Source organism: Ostreococcus lucimarinus, chromosome 1 (assembly GCF_000092065.1).
Source record: "Ostreococcus lucimarinus CCE9901 chromosome 1, complete sequence".
Taxonomy (NCBI): Eukaryota; Viridiplantae; Chlorophyta; class Mamiellophyceae; order Mamiellales; family Bathycoccaceae; genus Ostreococcus; species Ostreococcus sp. 'lucimarinus'.
In genome coordinates, this window is record NC_009355.1 from 925,670 (window position 1) to 946,725 (window position 21,056).

The 21,056-nt window shown below is 60.1% G+C and overlaps 12 protein-coding genes across 12 annotated transcripts; 5 read left to right on the forward strand and 7 right to left on the reverse strand.

The window, feature by feature from the left end:
- Positions 1 to 65: 65 nt before the first annotated feature.
- On the forward strand, positions 66 to 1,955 carry CYN71 (Peptidyl-prolyl cis-trans isomerase, cyclophilin-type; the record flags this gene model as incomplete). The annotated part of the gene is made up of 1 exon (XM_001415603.1): positions 66 to 1,955. One exon carries the CDS (start codon positions 66 to 68, stop codon positions 1,953 to 1,955), a length of 1,890 nt encoding a protein of 629 aa, XP_001415640.1.
- Positions 1,956 to 1,978: 23 nt separating this feature from the next.
- OSTLU_23957 (predicted protein) lies at positions 1,979 to 3,302 on the reverse strand. The gene has a single exon (XM_001415940.1). It carries the CDS (start codon positions 3,293 to 3,295, stop codon positions 2,000 to 2,002), a length of 1,296 nt encoding a protein of 431 aa, XP_001415977.1. The 5' UTR covers positions 3,296 to 3,302; the 3' UTR covers positions 1,979 to 1,999.
- Positions 3,303 to 3,802: 500 nt separating this feature from the next.
- OSTLU_13959 (predicted protein) lies at positions 3,803 to 7,597 on the forward strand (the record flags this gene model as incomplete). The annotated part of the gene is made up of 1 exon (XM_001415604.1): positions 3,803 to 7,597. One exon carries the CDS (start codon positions 3,803 to 3,805, stop codon positions 7,595 to 7,597), a length of 3,795 nt encoding a protein of 1,264 aa, XP_001415641.1.
- A 61-nt stretch (positions 7,598 to 7,658) lies between these two features.
- Positions 7,659 to 8,728, reverse strand: OSTLU_44624 (predicted protein). Its single transcript, XM_001415941.1, has one exon. The coding sequence runs from the start codon at positions 8,696 to 8,698 to the stop codon at positions 7,697 to 7,699; it is 1,002 nt and encodes a 333-aa protein (XP_001415978.1). The 5' UTR covers positions 8,699 to 8,728; the 3' UTR covers positions 7,659 to 7,696.
- Positions 8,729 to 8,808: 80 nt separating this feature from the next.
- OSTLU_29168 (predicted protein) lies at positions 8,809 to 10,153 on the forward strand (the record flags this gene model as incomplete). Its single annotated transcript, XM_001415605.1, has 1 exon — positions 8,809 to 10,153. The coding sequence occupies one exon, from the start codon at positions 8,809 to 8,811 to the stop codon at positions 10,081 to 10,083; it is 1,275 nt and encodes a 424-aa protein (XP_001415642.1). The 3' UTR covers positions 10,084 to 10,153.
- A 29-nt stretch (positions 10,154 to 10,182) lies between these two features.
- On the reverse strand, positions 10,183 to 11,814 carry OSTLU_40396 (predicted protein; the record flags this gene model as incomplete). Its single annotated transcript, XM_001415942.1, has 1 exon — positions 10,183 to 11,814. One exon carries the CDS (start codon positions 11,812 to 11,814, stop codon positions 10,183 to 10,185), a length of 1,632 nt encoding a protein of 543 aa, XP_001415979.1.
- A 269-nt stretch (positions 11,815 to 12,083) lies between these two features.
- Positions 12,084 to 12,329, forward strand: OSTLU_39800 (MPT family transporter: inner membrane translocase (import) Tim13; the record flags this gene model as incomplete). Its single annotated transcript, XM_001415606.1, has 1 exon — positions 12,084 to 12,329. The coding sequence occupies one exon, from the start codon at positions 12,084 to 12,086 to the stop codon at positions 12,327 to 12,329; it is 246 nt and encodes an 81-aa protein (XP_001415643.1).
- A 1,307-nt stretch (positions 12,330 to 13,636) lies between these two features.
- Positions 13,637 to 14,251, reverse strand: OSTLU_6737 (predicted protein; the record flags this gene model as incomplete). Its single annotated transcript, XM_001415943.1, has 1 exon — positions 13,637 to 14,251. A coding segment is annotated over one exon (615 nt), but the record flags the coding sequence as incomplete, so codon positions are not given.
- A 1,430-nt stretch (positions 14,252 to 15,681) lies between these two features.
- Positions 15,682 to 18,707, reverse strand: OSTLU_23960 (predicted protein; the record flags this gene model as incomplete). Its single annotated transcript, XM_001415944.1, has 2 exons — positions 17,258 to 18,707; positions 15,682 to 16,926 (listed from the first exon to the last, which is right to left on the reverse strand). Exons 1-2 carry the CDS (start codon positions 18,698 to 18,700, stop codon positions 15,682 to 15,684), a joined length of 2,688 nt encoding a protein of 895 aa, XP_001415981.1. The 5' UTR covers positions 18,701 to 18,707.
- A 228-nt stretch (positions 18,708 to 18,935) lies between these two features.
- Positions 18,936 to 19,346, reverse strand: OSTLU_92211 (predicted protein; the record flags this gene model as incomplete). Its single annotated transcript, XM_001415945.1, has 1 exon — positions 18,936 to 19,346. One exon carries the CDS (start codon positions 19,344 to 19,346, stop codon positions 18,936 to 18,938), a length of 411 nt encoding a protein of 136 aa, XP_001415982.1.
- A 224-nt stretch (positions 19,347 to 19,570) lies between these two features.
- Positions 19,571 to 20,215, forward strand: OSTLU_29175 (predicted protein; the record flags this gene model as incomplete). The annotated part of the gene is made up of 2 exons (XM_001415607.1): positions 19,571 to 19,726; positions 19,769 to 20,215. The coding sequence occupies 2 exons, from the start codon at positions 19,571 to 19,573 to the stop codon at positions 20,213 to 20,215; spliced, it is 603 nt and encodes a 200-aa protein (XP_001415644.1).
- Positions 20,216 to 20,469: 254 nt separating this feature from the next.
- OSTLU_29176 (predicted protein) lies at positions 20,470 to 20,899 on the reverse strand (the record flags this gene model as incomplete). The annotated part of the gene is made up of 2 exons (XM_001415946.1): positions 20,470 to 20,521; positions 20,709 to 20,899. The coding sequence occupies 2 exons, from the start codon at positions 20,897 to 20,899 to the stop codon at positions 20,470 to 20,472; spliced, it is 243 nt and encodes an 80-aa protein (XP_001415983.1).
- Between the last annotated feature and the right edge of the window lie 157 nt (positions 20,900 to 21,056).

The window sequence follows — 21,056 nt, forward strand, 5'->3', positions numbered from 1 at the left end:
AAATCAAAGCAATGCAGCCACACTTCGCCACACCCGCGCGCGTTTCACCGCGCATCTACGCGAGCATGTCGAACGATGACCCCCCGGCGTCATCCGCCGCTGCGGCTGCGCCACCCGACGACGACGGCGCCGCCGCAGGCGACTGGCTCTTCGCCGCGCCGCCTCCCAAAACGAAGAAGCGAAAGACGCTCGCGCACGAGTCCGTCTACCTCGACGCGCTGCCCTCGGCGTCGATGTACGAACGATCGTTCATGCACCGCGACACCGTGACGCACGTCGCGTTCGCGACGACGCACGATTTCTTCGTCACGGCTTCAATCGATGGACACTTGAAGTTTTGGAAGAAGCGACACCGCGGCGTGGAGTTTGTGAAGCACTTTCGAGCGCACGCGAGCGAGATCCTCGGATTGAGCGTGAGCGCAGATGGAGGGATGTGCGCGACGATCGGGAGCGATAATACGTGCAAGATATTCGATGTGGTGAACTTTGACATGTTGTTGATGCTGAAGCTGCCGTACGCGCCGACGGCGTGCGAGTTCGTGTTTCGAAGAGGAGATGCCGTCCACGCACTCGCGATCGGGGACGATGCGGGAACGATCCGAGTGTACGATGCGCTGTCGTCAAGCGCAGAGCCAGTGAAGACGTTGGATAAGTTGCACAGATCGAGAATCACGGCGTTGCGATACAACTCGGCGCGCGAATGCGTCATCTCCGCCGAGGAGAAGGGAGCGTTGGAGTACTGGTCATCGCGACCAGAGGACGATTACGCGGCGCTGACGAGCTCCAACCACGCGAAAATTGAGTTTAGATACAAATTAGACACAGATCTTTATGCCTTGGCCAAGGTAAAGACGGCGGCGTACGCCCTCGAGGTGAGCGCCGACGGCGAAAAGTTTAGCACAACTGGCCCAGACAGGCGAGTGCGAGTGTTCCGATGGAAGACTGGCAAGTTGATTAAAGACATAGACGAATCCTTGGAAGGCGCGGAGGACGTTCAACGGAGTGGGATCGAGAAGTACGTGCTCGAGGATATAGATTTCGGAAGACGATTGGCCATCGAACGCGAATTGACGAAGTCGCTCGAAAAGCACGCGTGGCCGAATGCTATCTTTGACGAAAGCGGAAACTTCCTCATTTACGCCTCGCACTTGGGTATCAAGGTGGTAAACCTAGTGACGAATCAGTGTCCACGAATTATCGGTAAAGTGGAGAACACGGAACGATTTACTCGCTTGGCGTTGTTTCAAGGCGTGCCGCAAAAAGACAAACGAGCGAGAGGTTCAGGCAAAGACGTCAAAGTAGCCGAGAAAGACCCCACGATCGTGGCGTGTGCATTCAACAAGGTTCGTATGTATATATTTTCTAGTCACGAACCGGAAGAAGGCGACGATGCAGCGACTGGACGCGACGTGTTTAACGAAAAACCACGCGCGGAAGAGCTACTCGCGGCGTCGGCGCTGCCATCCGCGGGCGCGGGCGTGGCGACGAGCGCGGTGATTCACACGACGCTTGGTGATATTCACGTTCAGTTCTTCCCGAACGAGTGCCCGAGGACTTGCGAAAACTTCAGCACGCACGCGCGAAACGGTTACTACGACGGTATAGTCTTCCATCGAGTGATAAAGAACTTTATGGTTCAAACCGGCGATCCGCTCGGCGACGGCACTGGCGGCCAGTCTATATGGGGTGGCGAGTTCGAGGATGAAATCGTTCGTGACTTGCGCCACGATCGGCCATTCACCGTATCCATGGCAAATGCCGGCCCGAATACCAACGGGTCGCAGTTTTTCATCACCACCGTCGCCACACCCTGGCTCGACGGCAAGCATACAGTCTTCGGACGCGTCACGCGGGGCTCTGACGTCGTGCAAGCAATCGAAAATACGAAGTGCGACAAGCACGACAAGCCTTTAGAAGACATCACGATGCTGAGCATCAAGCTCAACTACAATTGATTCAGCGCTATTAAGCAAACTCAGTGTTGTTACAACAAACATTTCTAACTCTTTTGCAACTCGTCGTAAAGACTATTGGCGGCTGAGCGCAACGTCGATCCAACACGACTGGCGACATTCTTCACAGCGTGCAAATCGTTCTTCGCGGCGAGTGACATTTTTTGCATGAGATCGCGCGCACTCAAATCGGTGTCGTCACCGTCGAACCCATCAAATCTCCCGTCGCGCTGGCCGTACTGGTTTGACGACGCCGAACTCATGTTGCCGTAATTGCCGTACGAAGAACTGTTCGCTGCTGGCGATGAGTATCTTCCCGCAGAAGCTTGTGGAGCTTGTGCGCCTTGCGTATTGTGCAAACCGTAACGCGGATCTGGGTTGGTGTAGTAGTTCGGTCTGTAAGTCCCGCTTGGACTCGACTTCTGTTGTTGCGGCGCGCTCGAGGTGAACTTGGGATTGAGCAATGTCACGTGCCCATCAGCCGAGCGACCAATGTTCGAAGGCTTCTTCACTTCGACCGGCGCCGGCGCCGGCGGTGCGACGGCGGGCGCTGGGGGCGACACGACGGTGACTTCTTCTTCATCCGATTGCTCGCCCATTGCCGGTTCCTCTTCTTCCGCCAGCGGTTCGGTTGAAGTAAAGCCCGGCGAAGTCGCAGGCGCCTTTGCCATCGCTCCCGGCCCAGTTTTCGTCTTCGGTAAGCTCATCATCGGCCGTTTCGCGAAAATCGAACTTCTCGGCTTCGACGGTAATGGTTTCTTCACCTCTACCGCGCGTTTCACCGCCACTTCCGCCGGTTTCGACTCCACCACCTTCTTCGCCGCCGCCGGCGCGGCTTCCTTCTCGGCGAGTTTGAAAAAGTCATCCTCCTCCAACACGTCCCCCCCCCGTGGCGATCTCGGCGACGTCGGCGCCTCCCCACTCGACCTCAACGCCTCGACCTCCTTCGCGATCTGTTTCGCGTACAACATCGCCGCTCGAGACGTATACTTTTGCCCGATGCGTCCTCGTTCCGCCGCGCTCCACCCGTGCTTTGAAAAAAACGCCCTCGCCTTATCGTTCCCTTTCGTCACCCTGAACACGTCCAGCTCGTTCGCGCTCCACCGATCCATGTTCGCGCTCTTCACCATGCTCACGTGCACCCCGAGCGATCGATGGACGCCCGAGCAGTCGAGACAGACGAAGACGCCAAAGTTTTTCGACGTCCACTTCGGGCACGGCGATCCGCAATCGAAGCACGCACGATTACCACCCTTGCGCAGGAGCGCGCCGAACAGTGCATCGCGCGCGGCGTCGTCGATCGCCTTCGCGTTCGCGGCGTCGGCGCGCTCGGGCGGCGCCATGTTCGCGTCGTCGCGTGCCGCGCGGCGAGATCGAATCGACGATCCGTAACCGTAACACGGACCACCGCCCGACGTTCGAATTCAAATCGCGACAGCTCGACGACGCACACGGCGACGCGCGCGCCATCGCCCGGCGCGATGACGACGACGACGATCGCGCGGTGCGTCGAACTCGCGGACGAACTCCGTCGTGGGTCCGCGCAAGGCGGCGATGGTCGCGCGAAACGAGGCGCGACGACGCGCGATGCGGCGACGGTGTTGGAGGTGCGGCGATGCGATTTGAATCTCGCGCGCGCGCGATCGCGCGCGCGCGACGCGACGCGCGCGCGGTCGGGCGAGGACGGCGCGCGAGGGGCGAAGGACGATTTGACTGACGATGCGGTGTCGCGGAACGGCGACGATGACGCGCGACGGTAGGCGTTGGCGGACGCGCTGAGCAAGGTGGACCAGGGCGGGGAGGGCGCGAAGGCGCTCGAGTCGACGACGAAGACGCTCACGACGCGGAAGATGATGACGAACGAGAGTAAGAAGGTTCGGGTGTTGACGGCGCTGTGCGTGTCGGATATCATGCGCGTGTGCGCGCCGGAGGCGCCGATTGCGGGGGATGAGGCGATGCGAGACGTGTACGAATTGTTCTTGGACGCGCTGGGGAGTTTGAAATCCATCGAGAGCGAGGAATTCGAAGCGGCGAAGAGTTTGTTGGTGAACGTGGCGAACATTGGGCTGTGCGTGCCGATGTTGGATTTGGAGTGCGCCGGCGCGGAGACGCTCGTGCGCGATCTGTTCAAGGTTTTACTGGACGCGGTGAACGCGGCCAACTCGACCACGGTGACGGAAGAAATCAGCAAGGTGCTATCGACGATGATTGAAGAAAGCTCGGACGAGGACACTCCGGTGCCTTCTGACGTGACGTTTGAGGTGTTGTCGCGGTTGATTGATCCCGTGCGCACGGAGAATCCGGCGTCGTACATGTTAGCGGGCGAACTCGTTCGAAAGTGCGAGCATCAGCTGCACACGCCGATTCAGACGTTTTTGACGCAGGCGATGCATGGACTCGTGGATGAAGACGACGCGCTCGCGTCCTTGAGTAAACGTCACGTGGATATCATCGAAGAAATCGCGGTATGCGATCCCACGGCGCTCGTCACCGTATGGCCTTCGGTGACGGACGATTTGCAGGCGGATGATTTGAGCACGCGACTGCGAGCGGTGAAGCTCTTCCGTCGAGTGTTCGCGTACGAGGGATCAACAACGGCCGAGGATTACCCGCACTTGCTGCTCGAGTTCGTTCGTCGATTTAACGACAAGGCGGTTGAAGTTCGCGCGGAAATGATCAAGTGGAGCTCGAAGTTTTTGAAGACACGCGTCGATCCAAACGCCGCGCTCACCTCTGTGCCGGCGGCGACCGTCATGAAGCAACTACGAGAGCGTTTACATGATTTCGACGACACGATTCGTACGGCGTCCATCAACGCGTTGTGTGACGTGTTAGACAAACCGACTTCGACTGAGATTTTCCCGCATGATCTCGTTCTTGAGATCGGTGAACGCATCAAGGACAAGAAATCGGGGGTGCGAAAGACGGCGCTGAAACGCTTGTGCATCGCGTACCGCGCGTACGCGCAACGCTGCGCCGATGACGTGCCGGCTTGGGAAATGAAACGATTTGACTGGATCCCGGGCGCTCTTCTGCGTGCTATCACGATTCCAGATGTGCGCTTACACGTCGTCGAGCCCGTGCTCGCGATGCTTTTCCCGGCCAAGATGTCCGCCGACTTGCGCAGCACCTTCTGGCTGCGCGCTTTGAACCTCGCCGACGCGTTCACCGTTCGATGCTTGAAGCATTTCTTGCTCGCCAAGTCTCGTATTCAAGCCGACATGCGTGAGTACTTGCTCCTTCGTTCGAAACTGAGCAAGATGAACAAGAAGGAAGGCGACGCTGCGTTGACGAAGATCGTAGACGCCATCAAGGTGCACTTTCCGGATAAGCAAAAGGCGAAAACGGCGATGATGGCGTTACATGCGCAGAAAGATGGGAATGTTTTCAGATGCATTCAAACTATGTTGAATCCGGAGACTTCTTTCGCGAACGCGGTGAAGGCTGAAGAGGACGCCACAAAGCGTGCGAAGTCTAGTTCACAAGCGGTGGATCAAGAATTCATTAAGACACTATTGTTGAAGATCCAGTCCGCGCCGTTTGGACGTGAGCACGTGCGCGGCACCCTCAAGGCCGCATGTAAGGCTACTCGAGCCGCGCAAACGTCAAAGAACACCAGCACCCCTCAAGGAGTTGTCGTCGCACTCGAACACTTGTGCATTCTCGCTGAAACATTCCCCAAACTGTTCTCCGGATGTGGCGATGAGATTGACGAATTACTCGATGCTAATGATCAATTGACGGTTACATCTACGTGCAAGGTTGTTTCAGAAGCCGCGGCGGCGCTCAAAGTAACTCCTCGCCGAGGGTCGATTTGGGAAAAGTTGAAGGTGAAGTGCTCGAGCGGCGATCGAAAGCAAGCCAAGTTGGCGACGAAGGCGCTCGGTTTGTTACAAATGGATCTCGACGAGCGAATCGATGCCACTGATATCATCGCTGGAGCGACTGCCGGGCAGTTGAGCGATGTTTATCTCCATATCGTCGAACTTCTCGCCGAAGACTTGGTCGCCGACTCTGATCTCCCCGCCGTGCTCGGCGCCGTCGGCAGCATCGGCACTTTGCACCAGCAAATCTTCATGTTACAACTCGCCGAAGTCGAGCAGTACGTGGTCCACACCCTTTTGACGCGTCCACCACCAACGGGCCGCATCGCCGTCGGTGTCGTGAGCGATCTCGCGACTTTGCAAGCGTATGGTTTGAAGGCGCTTGCCAAGGCGGCGGCGCATCGTTCCGCCGCCGATACCGTCGAGTCCTCCTTCACTACACGCGTGATCGAGCTGCTCCATAGCTATGCCGATATCGACTCTTACAAGAATGATGGTATGTTTGCGGAATACTCAGGCACAGATGCTGCGCATTTGCGATTCACCGCATGCAAGGCAATGCTTGGTATTTCTCGCAACGCGGCGATTGGCTTGGTCAAACCCGACGCCTGGATTTGCGTCTCCATGTTCTTGCATCAGTGTGAGTCCGCGACGATGCGCCGCGAAATGGTCGCTAAGTTGAAGAGTGGTCTTGTCGTGCGCCCGGGCGAACGAATGCTCTCCATGATGTGGGCAGCGACGCTCGCGCTCGCGCTCGTCGACAAGGACAAGAGCGTGCGCGACTCGGCCAACGATGTGTTTGCGAACTGGGTCGCGGCTCAACGGCAAAGATCTGCGGCGATTGCGGCGCAAGCGGCTACAAAGAAAACCAACGATGACCCATCGCAAAAGTTTTTGATCGTCCACATGCCCGAGTACGTGCTTGTGTACATGGTGTTCCTTCTGACGCGCCACCCGCTCGCTCCGAAGACTGCAGAGGAAGGCATGGAGGAGCGCGGGCAGAAGTGGCGTCAAGTGCAGCTGATCATGTCCGCCGCCATTTCTTCTCTGACGCACGGTACGAATGGTGATGCAATTCCCGTCACGTGCAAGATGCTACGCCGTTTGAAGACGACGCTCGATAAGGTGAATCCGGGCAACTCGGATTTGATTTACTCGCTGAGCGATTTAGCGTTGTTCCTCGTCGTCGATCAGGCCGGCACGAAGGGCTGGGATACGAGTAAGTTTCCTGGACACGTGGTGTATCCGGCACAGCTTTACAAGACGACGCAGTTTATGGCGAGTGGTCCTCCAGCGAAAGAAGGTGCGCAGCCCGGTCTCGGCGATTACAGTCACTTGCCACGCGGTTACGTTATCGTGCGTTCGGTGCCGATCGCATCAACGTCGACCACAACCGCCAAGACGAACGCAAAGGCTACTCAGAAACGATCGCGAAGCAAATCTTCGTCTGCGGCGACGACGAGCAAGAGTGCGAAGACGCTGAAGCAAACCAAGTTGTCATTCGCAGCGGGAACTCGAGCGATGCCCGAGCGCACCGCGCGAAGAGACGCCGTCGTCGACGTCGGCGATCGCGACATTGACAATGAATTCGATGATGAGTACGAAAGTGAAGATGACTACGACGAAATTGACGCGAACACGGCGCTTGTCGTTGTGTCGTCGCCGCCGACCTCGCCTGGGCCGTTGTCGGAAAACACCACTGCGCACACGCAAGCTAGAAAACGCAAGGTCGACAAAGCGCCTCGCGCGTCGGACTTGGACGAACCCATGGTCAGTGCCGTGGACCCCGAGGAAAAACGCTCGAGAAGACGACGAAGATAAACGCACGACAATAATGTACCAGATAACGACACGTTAGACAACTAGATGAACGCCCGATAGATTTTTGACATGTACGAAAATGATATTACACAACCATCGTTACAGACGCGTCGACCACTCGTTGGTCGACTCGCTCTTGAATTTGTCTCCAAAAATGTGCAAGAAGACGCCGACCGCGCCTAATCCTGAGCACAAGCTTCCGGCCAAAAAGTAACAGGCTGGAAATACGAGGTTGCGTCCGCCGATCCAACTGTTTGTCGCCAATACAACGGCCTTTTCACCGTTAAACTTGTACGTGTTGTAGCGATTCTGTATCGTAAACGTGATCGTGTCGCCCTTGGCAATATCCGCATTGATCACGCCGACGAGTTTACGGAACTTACTCAGCGCCGCAGTGCGCATCCACGTCGCGAAGTCTTCGTCTGTGTCGACGTTGCCCGTAATCTGCCCCCCACCGCGAGTCGCTTGATCCGTATTCATATTCGTCGGTGCGTAATCCCCGAGCTTATACTTCAGATCCGATTTCCACGCGATGTTCGCAGAGTCGATGGTCGTCGCCGCGCCGTTCACCGCCACCGCGTACGAATCGTTGAAAAAACTCCACGCCTGCACGCCGCAAGGGCTAATCTCGGCCCCCGCCGACGTCTTTTCGTGCGTCGTGCACAAGCCTTGAGACGGTTTCCCCATCAATTGGAAGTAATCCAAGTCCCTCACGAACGCGCGATGATTCTGGAAAAAGTTGCTCAATTCGTAGTACACGTACACCGGCTTGTTCATGTTCGACTTCGCCGTGAGCGTCACCGTGCACGTCGTCCCCGCGCCGTTAAACGACATTTGCATCGCCTGTTCCGCCGAGGTCGGGAAAAATCCGCTCGCGCACGTCGCCGCGTCGTCGTATCTCTTCACCAGCGTGCGCAGATCGTTGGCGGTGTTGAAGATCGCCGCACCGACGGCGAAACACGCGACGCCGATGCTGATCATCAACTTCGCCGTGAGCGCGGGCGTGAGCGCCGGTCGCCTGGCCCAGAGCTGCTGCTGCGAGAACGCGCTGAACGCGGGCTTGCGCGACGTCGGCGCGGTCGTCCGCGCGGCGCCGGCCATCGCGCGCGAGTCGATATCGTCGCGAAATCGCGTCGCCGAATGCGGAAGCCGTTGCGAGCCCCGCCGCGGGCTCGCTCCGCACTCGCGCGCGCGCGGTCGTCGCGCTCGCGATGAGCGAACACAAGAAACTGATGCGGATGACCGCGCGAGCGTTCTACGCCACGAGCTACGCGCGCGAACGCCTCAACGCGCGCGCGGTGGCGCCGAAACCGACGACGTCGACCGACAAAGCCAACTCTGGGGACGTCGCGATGATGGACGTGGGCGCCGCGCCGAGCGCGGTCAAGGCGCCGGTGGTGGATAAAAAGACGAAGATCGATGATCCGCGCGTCGTGGAGGTGGTCGTGGACGCGCTGACGCGACGGACGTGGACGAGAGAGGATGATTTAGCGAACGATCTCAAGTTGAGTTTCAAGCAAGTGCGCAAGTTGTTGACGTACCTCGAGCGAGAGAAGCTCGTATCGCGGGCGCACGTTCGGGAGAAGGATAAGGCGCGCGCGCAGGCGTTGGCGGAGCGTGGGATAACGGATGCGCCGGACGTGAAGAAGACGGTGAGTTGGTGCTCGTTGAATTACGGACGCGCGCTCGACGTGACGAGGTATCGGCTGCACGTGATGAAGAAGCAGGCGAGACAACGCGTGGATAAGGGCAAGATACACGAGGTGTACGTGTGCGTCGGGCCGACGGAATTTTGTGGGAAGATTTACTCGAGCTTGGACGCGGCGGCGCTGTTGGATCCGGTGGAGATGGTTTTCAAGTGCTCGAATTGCGGGTGCGAGGTGCGGCAGGCGGGGAAGGACGGGGCGCCTGAACCGGAGGGTGCGGCGAGAGAGACCAAAGAAAGCTTGCAGCGGCGATACGACGAACTCGAGCGCCAATTTAAGCCCTTGGAGGCGCAGCTTGCGAAGGCGATGAAGACACCGGCGCCGTTGTACGGGACGTTGACGGAGTGGGCGGTGGCGAGAAAGCGATACTCTCAAAACAAGGGCGGCGGCGGCGGTGGCGGCGGTGGGCGGCGAGGCGGTGCCGCACTCGATGTGCACCTCGAGGAGACTAAATTTGTCGTCGAACTCGGGTCCACGGCGGAGGAACAACAGAAGCAGGCCGAGATTGACGCCATAAAGGTTCAACCAGAGTGGGTGACGCGCAACCAATTCGAGAAGGAGGATGCCGCGCAGGGCGCCGCGGCGAACGGCGAAGATGCGAAGGATGCGGCGGCGAAACCAACGGCAGATAATGAAGTGCAAGAGCAATACCTGCAAGCTTTGCTCTCAGCACTACAAAAACAGCAGGGCGGAAAGAAGCCCGAAGACAAAAAGGAAGAGGTGGCGGCTGACGTCGCCGCTGCCGTCGACGATATGTTCGACGAGTGGGAGGACGTGTGACCACGCTGTGCTCGTTCTAATCAAGATTGATTTAGCTATCATCAATACCGATCTGATTTAGACTACACTGTACGTTGATTTTGTTACACACGCGCGATGTTACTTGTAGAAACGCCGGAGCGCCTTTGACGTGCCTTCGGGCGCGTACGGCGCCGAAGAAGCGGCGCCTGCCGTCGATCCGGGCGCGGCGACGCCACCGCGCTTTTCGGTGATACCAGCTTCGCGCAAACGCTTCGCTTCCATCTTTGCCAATTTCTTGTCGTCGATGACGTTCAACTGCTTCTTTCTATACCTCTTTGACGTCCTATTCTTGCCCTTCATCTTCGTCTTTTCTTCATTCTTGTCGCGCTGAGCCTTTCTCGACGACAGCTCAGCCTCGATCGCTTGCTGACGACGCTCAGCTTGTACCTCCTTCGGCACTGCTCGAAGCTTACCGACAGCATCGGGGTCGAGCTGAATAGTTTCCGAAGGAAGTTTATCGAGCAAACGCGCGACTTCTTGCTCGCGGCGCTGGCCCTTCGTCTCGTACGGGTTCGCCACAAACGTGTCAAAGTTCGGTTCACCAGCACCTGGAATGAGTAAACTCGTGAATCCACGCGTGTGTCCGACACCTAAAACATCGTCGTACGGGCAAAACTTCATGGAGTTGATTTTTTGTCCGTGGGAAAACTGGTGCTTCATGTACGGCGAATTTTGCTTCGTCGAGAGTGCGTCCTTCCAGATTTGCACCGTGCTCCCCCAACCAACGGCGAGCATGCCGCGCTGGGAGATTTGAATGTGATCTGACGGCTGCGCCGAGTAGTACGCGTGTACGGGCATGTACGTGCGCAAATCCCAAACCTTGACTTGTCCGTCTGATCCCGAAGTCACCATGTACTTACCCCCGTTGTCAATCGCCACTCCTCGCACGGTGCCTCGATGACATAACATCTTCACCAGTGATGTGCCTTGATTCGGGCTCCACAAAGTCACAGTTCCGTTTTTATGGCCGCAATGCACGACGGCGTTATAATTGCTGTGCGTCATCGCGTTACACTCGCCGAGTTTGGTGCGATACTGCGCCACAATTTTCCCGTACGTCGTGTCTTGCCAGCGCAAAATCCCTTGATTCCCAATCGAACATAGCAAAAAGTGCTTCGGTAAAAATGTGAGCTTATTGACATGCATATGATCGTTCAAGCAGTGAACCTCCAGGCCTCGCTTATCGTAAATGTACGTGTACTTGTCTTGCGCCGCGGCGTAAAACTGTTCGTTGTGCAAAAACTTGACATCTTTCACCGTTTCACGCGCATCCGTCTCGCTAATCATATAATGACGCTGCCACTCCATCATGCTTAGCGCGCCCTCGCTCGAACCTAACAACAACTCTCGTCCGTTTTGCGAATAATCGACGTAGTACCGTCCCGTTCCCGGCACGTCCAAATCAAACGCCTTCTTCGCGGCGTTCACATCCACATTATTCACGATATCCCGCTGTTGATACTGATACGTCCTCTCGCCCTCATCCGCCTCGAGCACTCCCGGTTCTTCGCTCGCCAACCACTTCTCGTGCGTCGCCGCCGCCGTCGCCGCCTCGTCGGCCAAATTTTGACTCTCTCGCAGCGTCGCGCGCACCTTCTTATCGCTCACGTGCTTGCTCGACACCCGCTCGCCGACGCGATACTTTTTCGCGCGCTCGCGAAGGTCTTTATCGTACTTTTTCTGTCGGCGCGCCACCGCCTCGGCGTTCATCGCGTCGTCCTCGCGTCGTCCCGTCGTCGCACCGCCGCCGCCGCCATCATCCTTCGCGCCTCCCACTCGCGCCTCCCGTTCGTACGCCGCCGTCGACGCGTTCAGCGCCGCGAACGTCGCGTCGAGCGCGGCGTCGCCGTCGGCGTCGTCGTCGTCGCGTCGTCGTCGTCCCATCGCTCGCGTCGCGGCGTCGAGTTGTCCCGTCCCGCCCGGGACGCGCGCGCGTCACACCGCGCCGCCGCATCGCGACGACGCGACGACGCGACGCCATGGCGCACGAACAGAACCCCGAGGCGGTGATGCACCAAGTCAAAGCCGAGCTCGCGAACGCGTACGCGCAGGAGTTCTTCACGACGGTTCGGGACAAGTGCTTTCAAAAGTGCGTCACCAAACCGGGCGGGTCGATGTCGAGCGGCGAAGCGACGTGCCTGTCGAGGTGCACGGACAGGTACGTCGAGGCGACGAAGATGATTTCGCACGTCGTGTTGCAAGCGTACTCCAAGGGTGGGGTGTGATCGATCGCGAGGCGGTGAACGGCGAGAGCGGGAGGAGGGGTCGCCGGGAGGCGCGAGAGGCGGATCGGCGCGCGAAGATGATTGTAATAAGTAATCGATGCGTAGAATTGAAAGAATCGGTTAATGTTGTCAATGCGTGATGGTGTCGTGCGTCGCGCTCACGCGTTGTCGGACTCGGACTCCGCGAGGATGGCGGATTTGTCTAATCGCGTCGAGCTGTCGTACGCGGGATTGATTTTCGGAAGCGACGAACCGCTGTTGCTCCAATCTTCCAAAAACCACGCACTGCCGCCGCGGACGGTCAGCTCGGAGGGTTCGACGGGAATTTTGGACATCGACGAGAGGTCATGGGAACTCAAGCCACGCGAGAGCATGGCGCGAACCATTTCGGCGTGCGCGCTGGATTGCACCAAGACACGCCCGTCGTCGACCGAGCTAAGTTCGTCGGCGTTCAATTTGACCGGTGAGGACGAATTGGATAGCTTCGTCGGACTATGTTTCGCGAGCGCATTGAAAACGTGCTTATGTCGCTCGTGCAGCGCATCTAAGCCGTTGAGAATGCTCAAATCTATCGACAGCGAGTCACCATCCAAGCCCGTGAGTCGCCTCGCGAGCTCGAGTTGCGTCAACGGCTCAAGCGCGTCGTTTTCTCGAGCGGCTTCCTCGAGCAAATCAGCTGAACACCACGCGAGTTCGACATCACTACTGTCGTGATCACCGTCGAGCGATGTTCGCTTGACACCAGCGTTTTTCGCCCGTAGTTGTCGGTTGATGTACTGAAGAATACGATGCACCTCCATCGGCGTGGCGACGACGCTAAGCATGTCAGTGACGTGCTTTTGATACGCCATTCTTCTGCTTTGCTCGTCCAAATTATCGATTACGTTCAAGGGTTCGCCTTTGGCGATGCTACCTTTCTCCATCGCGAGGTCCAGTTCCCAGCTATTGCCTTTGTACACAGACACATCTTCCTCTTCATGATCGCGCTGTTCGACTTCCTGAGATGCCGTGCTCGCGCGAGTTAACTCGATGTGAAGGCTTAACGCGTCACTGAAACTCGTTGGAATCGCCAATCGTTTCGCTGGTCGCACTTTATTTGGGCTCGTAAACACGTTATTGTTCGTAAACGAGGCACCGAGCCAATCGTCCGCTGCCTTGAGAATACTACCGCAGCTCGGTCGACGGGTCGGATCCATGACGAGTGCCGCTTTGATGAGCTTGATGAAATGCTTTGGCACAGTATCAGGGAACGTTGGAGACAATCCTTGCTGAAGCGCACGCCACTGACCCTCAACAGCGGTGCCTGAAGGATAACCCTTGAGTAATACCATAAGAAGCACACCGACAGACCATACGTCGCACTTCTTCGTGTATGGCTTGCGCCGAAGCACTTCCGGCGCGCTAAAGAATTTCGTCCCAACGTGTCCTTTCATAGTTTCGTGCGCCAAGCAGAACGTCGCGCTGCCGAAGTCGATTATTTTCAAAGTCGGAATAGCGCCTGGTTTGGGTGACCACGGCTCTTTGAGCATGATATTGTCGGGCTTCAAGTCTCTGTGCGCGACGCCCAACGAGTGCATGAACGACACTGCCCCGAGTAGTTGGTTGGCGAATACGCACCAATCACCCTCATCAAAAAGACCGCGTTGCGCGATGGCCTGTATTAATGTTCCACCAGTGTAAATATCGGTCACGATATGAGTCACTTCGCTCTTCAATAACGGACTGTCTTCGTACACCATTAACTTCAACGGAAAGTTTGGATGATGCCCACATAATACTTGCAATGCATCGCACTCGTCTTTGATGGCATTCTCGTCGACTTTCGTGCGCAAAATCGACTTGACAGCCAAGATATCGCCCGTCTTCCGATCGACTGCCCGTCTCACCGAGCCGTAAATACCGCGGCCGATGAGATCTCCCACTTCCAAGTCGTCGTACACCTTCTTTGACGCAAAGTTTCCGAAATTTCGTCCTTGGTGCACAGTCACGTCTGGACAATCCGCGTTGGCTTCCTCGATCTCCAACAACTGCTCCCTCGTGAGAGGCTCTCGCTTTTTCTCAGTTCGCGTGTACGAGTAAACTTCGCCGATCACGGGCTCGATCACCCTGAGTCGTTCCTCCAACTCGCCGAGCGACGGAATGTCTACGCAGATGGCGGTGATGTCGTCGTGAATCCCGCGAACTTTCAGAACCTTTTCAACGATGCCATCCGCGCACGTGTCGGACCCCATGTATTCCATGCACTCGCGCGCGATTTCGCCATCCTTCAAAGCGGAAAAAACCCCGTCCGAGGCGATTAACAGTCGACATCCCGCGGCTGGGATGCGCACGCGCGTGAACTCTGGTTCGCAGATGAGTGCCGCGCAGTCGAAGTCTCCAAAGGCTCTCGAAACGGCGTAGCCACCAGGAAACACGCGCAACGGCCCCAACTCTTCGCCCGCGTTGCCTCGCAGGCGCGCCAGCCTGCACTCGGTCTGAATCAAACGCCTAGCCTCAAACGGATCCACCGGGTTGTGATCGCGCGACAGCCGCACGTGCTTGTCTCGATCCTCCGCCGAGATCGCTCCAAACTCCGAGGGATGCGGCAGCATCAGCGCCGCCGAGTCCCCGACGTTCGCCGTCACCGCGTCGAACGCCAACGCATCATCCCCTCGCCCGCTCACCACGCGCTGTATCGCCACCACGTTCACCGTCGACCCCCCCTCGGGCGCGGGTCCGTGACAAAAGAAACATCCCGTCGCGTTGCTCATCCCGTACTCGCTCTCCGTCCGCAAAATCGCCCGTCGCATCGCTCGCTCGACCGTGTCCTCGCCGTCCTCGCCGTTTCCCTCCCGACCGCGCGCCTCCTCGCCCGATCGCGTCCTCGCCTCGAGCATCCGAAACTCGTGCTCCAAGTTTCGTCCCAAGTGTCGCTCCAGGTACGCCGTCGCCGTGTCGTCCTTGTGCCCGTCGAACACGCAGTACACCGCGCACACGCGCCCGACCGCGACGCGCGCGTCGGTATCATCGCGCTCCGTCGCGCACCACGCGTCGACGAGATTCGGGAACACCAGGTAGCCGTCCTGCGCCTTTTTCACGACGCATCGCGCGCGCCAGGGCGCGAACGGCGATGGCGCGCACGACGGCGACGAATGCGGCGCCGACGACGGCGCGTCGCGCGCGCGCATGGCGCGACGACGCTCGGTGCGATGATGTCTCTTCGCGCGCGCGACGACGGCGCGCGGCGACGCGCGCGGGCGCGGGACTCGCGTCGCGACGCTTCGGATTGTGCGCGAGGTCGACACCGACGCGACGGTCCGAGTGCCGCGATCGAGCCGCGCGGGACGGAGCGCGAGACGCGGAAGAGAGGACGCTAAGGATCGATTAAAAAGGAAGGGAGACCGGTCGCGACGTCCTCGCGAAGAGATTCGAGGAAAACGCGGTCGGTGAGGGCGAAGGCGTGGGCGAAGGGCCAGGTGGGGACGGAGACGACGGCGGCGAAGCCGCGCGCGACGGCGTCGAGGTCGCCGCGAGGCGAGTCGTCGGCGACGACGACGCCCTTGGTGACGCGGAACGCGGAGGAAAGCGGACGCGCGTCGGACGACGTCGATGATGATGGTGATGGTTGCGACGACGCGCGCGCGGCGAGGAGCCTCTCGGTGGCGAGCTGTCGGACGAATCGAGCGTCGCGGTCCGTCGCTCGGACGTCCGAGGCGACGGTTTGCGACGGCAGCGTTCGACCGAAGCGGTCGGTGGGGACGGAATCCACGGGGACTTCGTCGTCGAACACGGCCTGGACGCGCTGCTGGCGCCAAAACACGCCGGGACGGGCGGCGCGGAACTTTGACTTCGGCGTCCATTTCGCCGGAACGCTCAAATCCAAGTAAATGTCCGCCTCCACGAACGCGTCTCTTAGCGCCGCGCGTCGCGACTGTGGAGTCGTGTGTTCGACGGCGGTGTCGTTGACGTGAACCGTGCCCGAGCCGCCGAGCGACCAACAATCTTTGGCGGCGAAATCATCGCCACCGTCATCTAAAACTTGCCTCGCCAGCTCGTCGTCCATCGGCAACTGCGCCGTGCCGAGGCTCGCCCACCGCCCGTTCGTCGGAAACGGAAAATGTGAGCGAGGATTGTTCGCGGGCGACTTCGTCGGCAGCACTCGCAGGACGACACTCACGAGTTGCTCGAGCGCGCACGCGCACGGCTCGAACGACGTCGTCTGCGTCGTCGTCGGGATCGTCGCGCACACGGTGGGCGTTCCCGAGACGGCGGCGCGATTGGCGCATCGTCGAGCGCGACTCCCGCGCCCATCCTCACCCAAGCACACCTCGCGCCCGCCCACGACCAGGCAGAGGACGCATTCGTATCCTAGTTGCGCCAAAATACCGTCCGTCGCGTCCAGCGCGACGACGGCGGCGTCCTCGCCGGAGCCGCGAAGCGCGTACGCGTCGCCGTCGCCGCGCGCCAACCGCAGCTCGCGCCCATCGCGCGTCAACCCATCCACGTCGTCGTGCGACAGCGTAAAGACGCGCAAATTGTGCGCGGCGGCGACGTCCGCGAGCTTCAGCGCGCACGCAGCGAGATCGTCGTCGCGCGGGCCGAGCAAGAGCACGCAGGCCTGGGTGCGTGTCGGAACAGACGACGACGTCGACGCGCGCGACGAGGACGACGAACGGCGACACGAGGACGACGAGTGACGGCGATGGTGCGCGGCGAAGGAATGCGCGCGCGCGGCTGCGCGCGCGGCCGCGCGCGGCATGTTGTGACGAGAAACAAGAACAAGAAATTACAAGACACCGGGACGCTCACGCGCCCATGTACAATTTTTGTCGGCGAGTGACGACGATGCGGCAGACGGGACAGCGACGCATGCGGCGAGCGCACTTGCGGCACATGCACGCGTGACCGCAGGGAATTAAGACGCACTGCACGGGTAAGGTCATGCATACGACGCACTCGCTGTCGGGGACGCCGCTGCGGCGCTTGGACTTTGTGACGACGGGTTCGCCGGTTTCGTCTTCCGAGACTTCGATGGAGGAAGACGGAGGAATTTCGCCGGTGTCTTCGCGGTCATCGCTATCGTTGGAGTGTGCGGCGGTGGGATCGGTGAGTTCCGAGGTGGCGTCCTCGTTCGTCGCCGGCGGTTGCTCACCGTCGCCGGCGCCGTCCTCGTCGTCAGACGTGCTCAAATCGCTCGCCTCTTCCCACTCATCCATCACGGTGTTGTCTTCGCGTTGACGTAACAATGGTTCGTGCATCATCAACCGCTGCGCCCGGATTAAGTTGACCTGTTCCACGTGCCGGCAAAGAATGGCGCGAATGCAACATCCGAGTAAGACGCCGCTCAACATCACGGCGTATTGCCACGTCTCGCCGTACATCCCGGCCGCGCCGTCGTCGACATCACCGCACGCGTCGCCCATCCACCCGATGTGACACTCGCAGTGACCGTCGATGACGCAGTCCCCGTGACCGTTACAGTGATTCAAATGCGAGCACCCGTCGCTCAACGGTTGCGGCGCGGCGTCTCGTCGCACGCACGCCTTGCAGCATCGCAACGGCGTCGAGGGCACGAGCATTGGCGAGCCGAGGGCGCCCATCGCGGATATCACTGACTCAAACCCACTCACCGCCGCCCCGTTCGTGCCGACAGCCTCGGGCGTGTTCGTTTGCCCGCACGAAACATCGAACCCTTCCTCCGCCGCGCACTCGCACTCGTTCGTCCCGAGAGCGTTTCCGCTCGGCAACACAAACTTGACCTTGCAGCACTCGCCTTGGTCTTTGGGATAATAAAACGCCGACCCCCGCGTCGTCTGTGCCTTATTCACCCGATTGAAGCCTTGCAAGAATGTCCCCGCCGGGCACACCATGTCCTGTCCCGAAGGCGTGCTCGCCCGCGTGGGCACGCAGTCCACGCTCAGCGCTCTCAAACTCTCGATCGTCGCCTCTCCGTCCGCCGCGTCCGTCACCGCCGGAAACACATCTCGAACCTTTGTCTTACCGTCCAAATCGCTCGAGCTCAGGCACGGGACGCAGCATATCGCTCGAGATAGCGGCACCAACCCGTCGCCGCGCCCGTCCCGGCCGGCGTACTCGCCGCTCGCCTCGAAACCGCCCACGACGGCGCCCTCGCGATCGCACTCGAGCCCGTTTGCCGCGGTCGAAAACGTGCACTGACACAGGCCGAGCGTCCGGAGCGTCGCCGGCGGCTCGGTCGCCGCATACGCGCGCGAAGAAGGCGAAATTTCAGTCGATGACGCGACGCGTTCGACGCGCCTCGTGACGGTGAAACCGCCATCGTCGACGTCCGACGGCGCCACACGCGCGTGCGAGGCGACGAAACATATCGCGATGCACGAGATGAGAAGCGCGCGGCGCGCGATGGCGCGCATGGCGGCGCGTCGCGCGCGATAATGCCGACCAACCGCCGCGCGGGGCGAAGTCGAAGCCGCGCCGCGAAACGAAAATCCACGACGAGACGAACGCGCGCGCCCGAAACCGAAACTAAACGACGAAACGATCGAACACGAGCGCATCGCTCGACGCGCGACGCTCAAACGGCGCTCTTGACGCTCGATTAAATTCTACCCTAGCGCGCGAAGCCGCGCGGTCGCGCCTCCGCGCCCTCTAATCCTCCTCTTCGTCCACGTACGCCCGCCCACCGCCGAACGTGAACGGCGTCCACCGTCCCTGCACGCTCGGCTTCTTCGTGAAGTGCCTGTGCTTCATCGGTTTGCTCCCGGGCTTACCCTTTTCGCTCGCCAACCACCGCACGTGCGTCTCCACCGCGTTCGCGCTCAGATTCTTCAACCCCACCGCCTTCTCGTGCCCGTTCGCGTACGTCGCGCGCACGTGCGGGTCTCCTCCTCTTCTTATCTCCGTCGTCGCCTCGGTTGAGTCGCCGTGGACGAGCGCGCGCGCTTTAAATTCATCCCAGCCTCCACTCAGGACGAACTCTTTGATCCCTCGCGACGTCCCCGTGACGTCGCAGTACACCAGGCGCAGCGCGCGCAGCTGCGCCACGCCGCGAATGGACATCGCGCGCGCGCGTCGACCGAGCCTCGCGCGCGACGTGCCGAGACGCGTACGCGCGCCGGTGAGTGCGGCGCCGACGCGGCTTGCGCCATTCGTCGGCGTCGCGCGCCCGCGACGCGCGATCGATGGCGATGCGCGCGTCGCTCGCGATGCGCTCGAGCGCGTCGGCGCTCGAGCTTCGATGCGCGCGACGCGCGCGCGTCGCGCGCGCGCGACGCGCGGCGATGATGACGTCGGCTGCGAGTGGGACGACGCGCGTGAACGTCCCGAGCGACGCGCCGTCGGACGCGCTGGAGGCGCTGCGCGCGGTAGAAGTGATGCGCGCGATCGACGGCGCGCGCGTCACCGTGCCCGAGGTCGTCGGCGCGCGAGGCACGGTGGTGGTGCAGTTCCTGAGGTCGTTTGGGTGATTTTTCGCGAGCGAGCGAGCGGTGGAGCTCGCTCGCGACGCGATACCGACGCTCGATGCGGCCGGCGTGCGATTGGTGGTGGTTTCGATCGGAACGCTGGAACGAGCGAAGGATTTTAGCCGGGAGAATGATTTTCCGATCGAGTTGCTGTACGCGGACGCGGAGAGCGCGACGTACGAGGCGTTGAAGCTGCGAAAGGGCGCGAAACAGACGTTCATGGAGAAGTCGACGCCGGAGAGCATTCTGAAGCGATGGAACAAGGATGGAGCGAAAGATTTGCTCGGGGTGTTGAAGCGTTGGAAGCCGTGGTTGCCGCCGAGACCGGACCAAGGGTATCAACAAGGCGGCTCGTTCGTGTTTCGAGACGGCGTCGCGACGTACGTCTCGTACGACGTCTCCACGGGAGCGCACGCGCCGTTGGACGACATTTTCGAAGCCGCGGGCGTCTCGACGTCGAATTAGTCGCGCGCGTGATCGACGCATAGTTTTCCTCGCGCTAGAGCCGCGCTCGCGTCCTCGTGACGTCTCCTCGGCCAAGCGGCTTCGGCCTCCGAAGAGATCGATACGACGCGTTCGCGACCCCGCGCGAGGAAACGCAGTGTAAAACAATCAACCAGCTCAGAAATCAGCGCTCCCTCGCCGCCGGCGTCGCACCCGTGCATATATTCTGCTATCTCTTACAAACGCCGCCCCGACGGCTCGCTACGTACGCCGACTCAGTGTCCGTCCCCCTTCGACGCCTTCACGCTCGCCACGCGCTTCATGTACCTACGCGCGAGCGCACAAACGCGACGATTATTCCGTCAGTCGCCCATCGCGCCGCGCGCGCGTTCGCTCAGACACCATCAAGCGCGACACCGATCGCCATCGCCACCGTCGCGCCGATCGCCGTCGACGCCTCGCGCGCGACGCGCGTCCGACGCGCGCGCGACGCGTCGATCGAGGTCGCACGCACTCTTTGTATTGACACTTCTCGTACACGTGTCGCTCGTGCCCGCACTTCCACGGGAGGTAGAAGGATTTGCGCCTGCACTCGTTCAGTGGGATGAGAAGGTGCGCGCAAAAGTCTCTGTATCCGATGTCGAGCTTGGCGCGCTTCATGTCCTCGCGCGAGGCTATCATTTCGCTTTGGTCGGACGAGCCCATGCCTGCGGTGGACGCGCGCGTCGGCGTGTGAGGCGCGGGGCGAATCGACGAGAGCGAGACGCTGTCGGGTTACGGCGGGCGAGGCCGGACGCGAGAGAAAGACGGGCGGTGACGGTGAAGACTAGGCGCCGTGAGACCGTTCTCGTAAGAGTACGCG

Bases quoted from the DNA above. Each gene is read 5' to 3' on its own strand.
- OSTLU_23957 (XM_001415940.1), bottom strand. From the start codon at position 3,295: ATGGCGCCGCCCGAGCGCGCCGACGCCGCGAACGCGAAGGCGATCGAC.
- OSTLU_44624 (XM_001415941.1), bottom strand. From the start codon at position 8,698: ATGGCCGGCGCCGCGCGGACGACCGCGCCGACGTCGCGCAAGCCCGCG.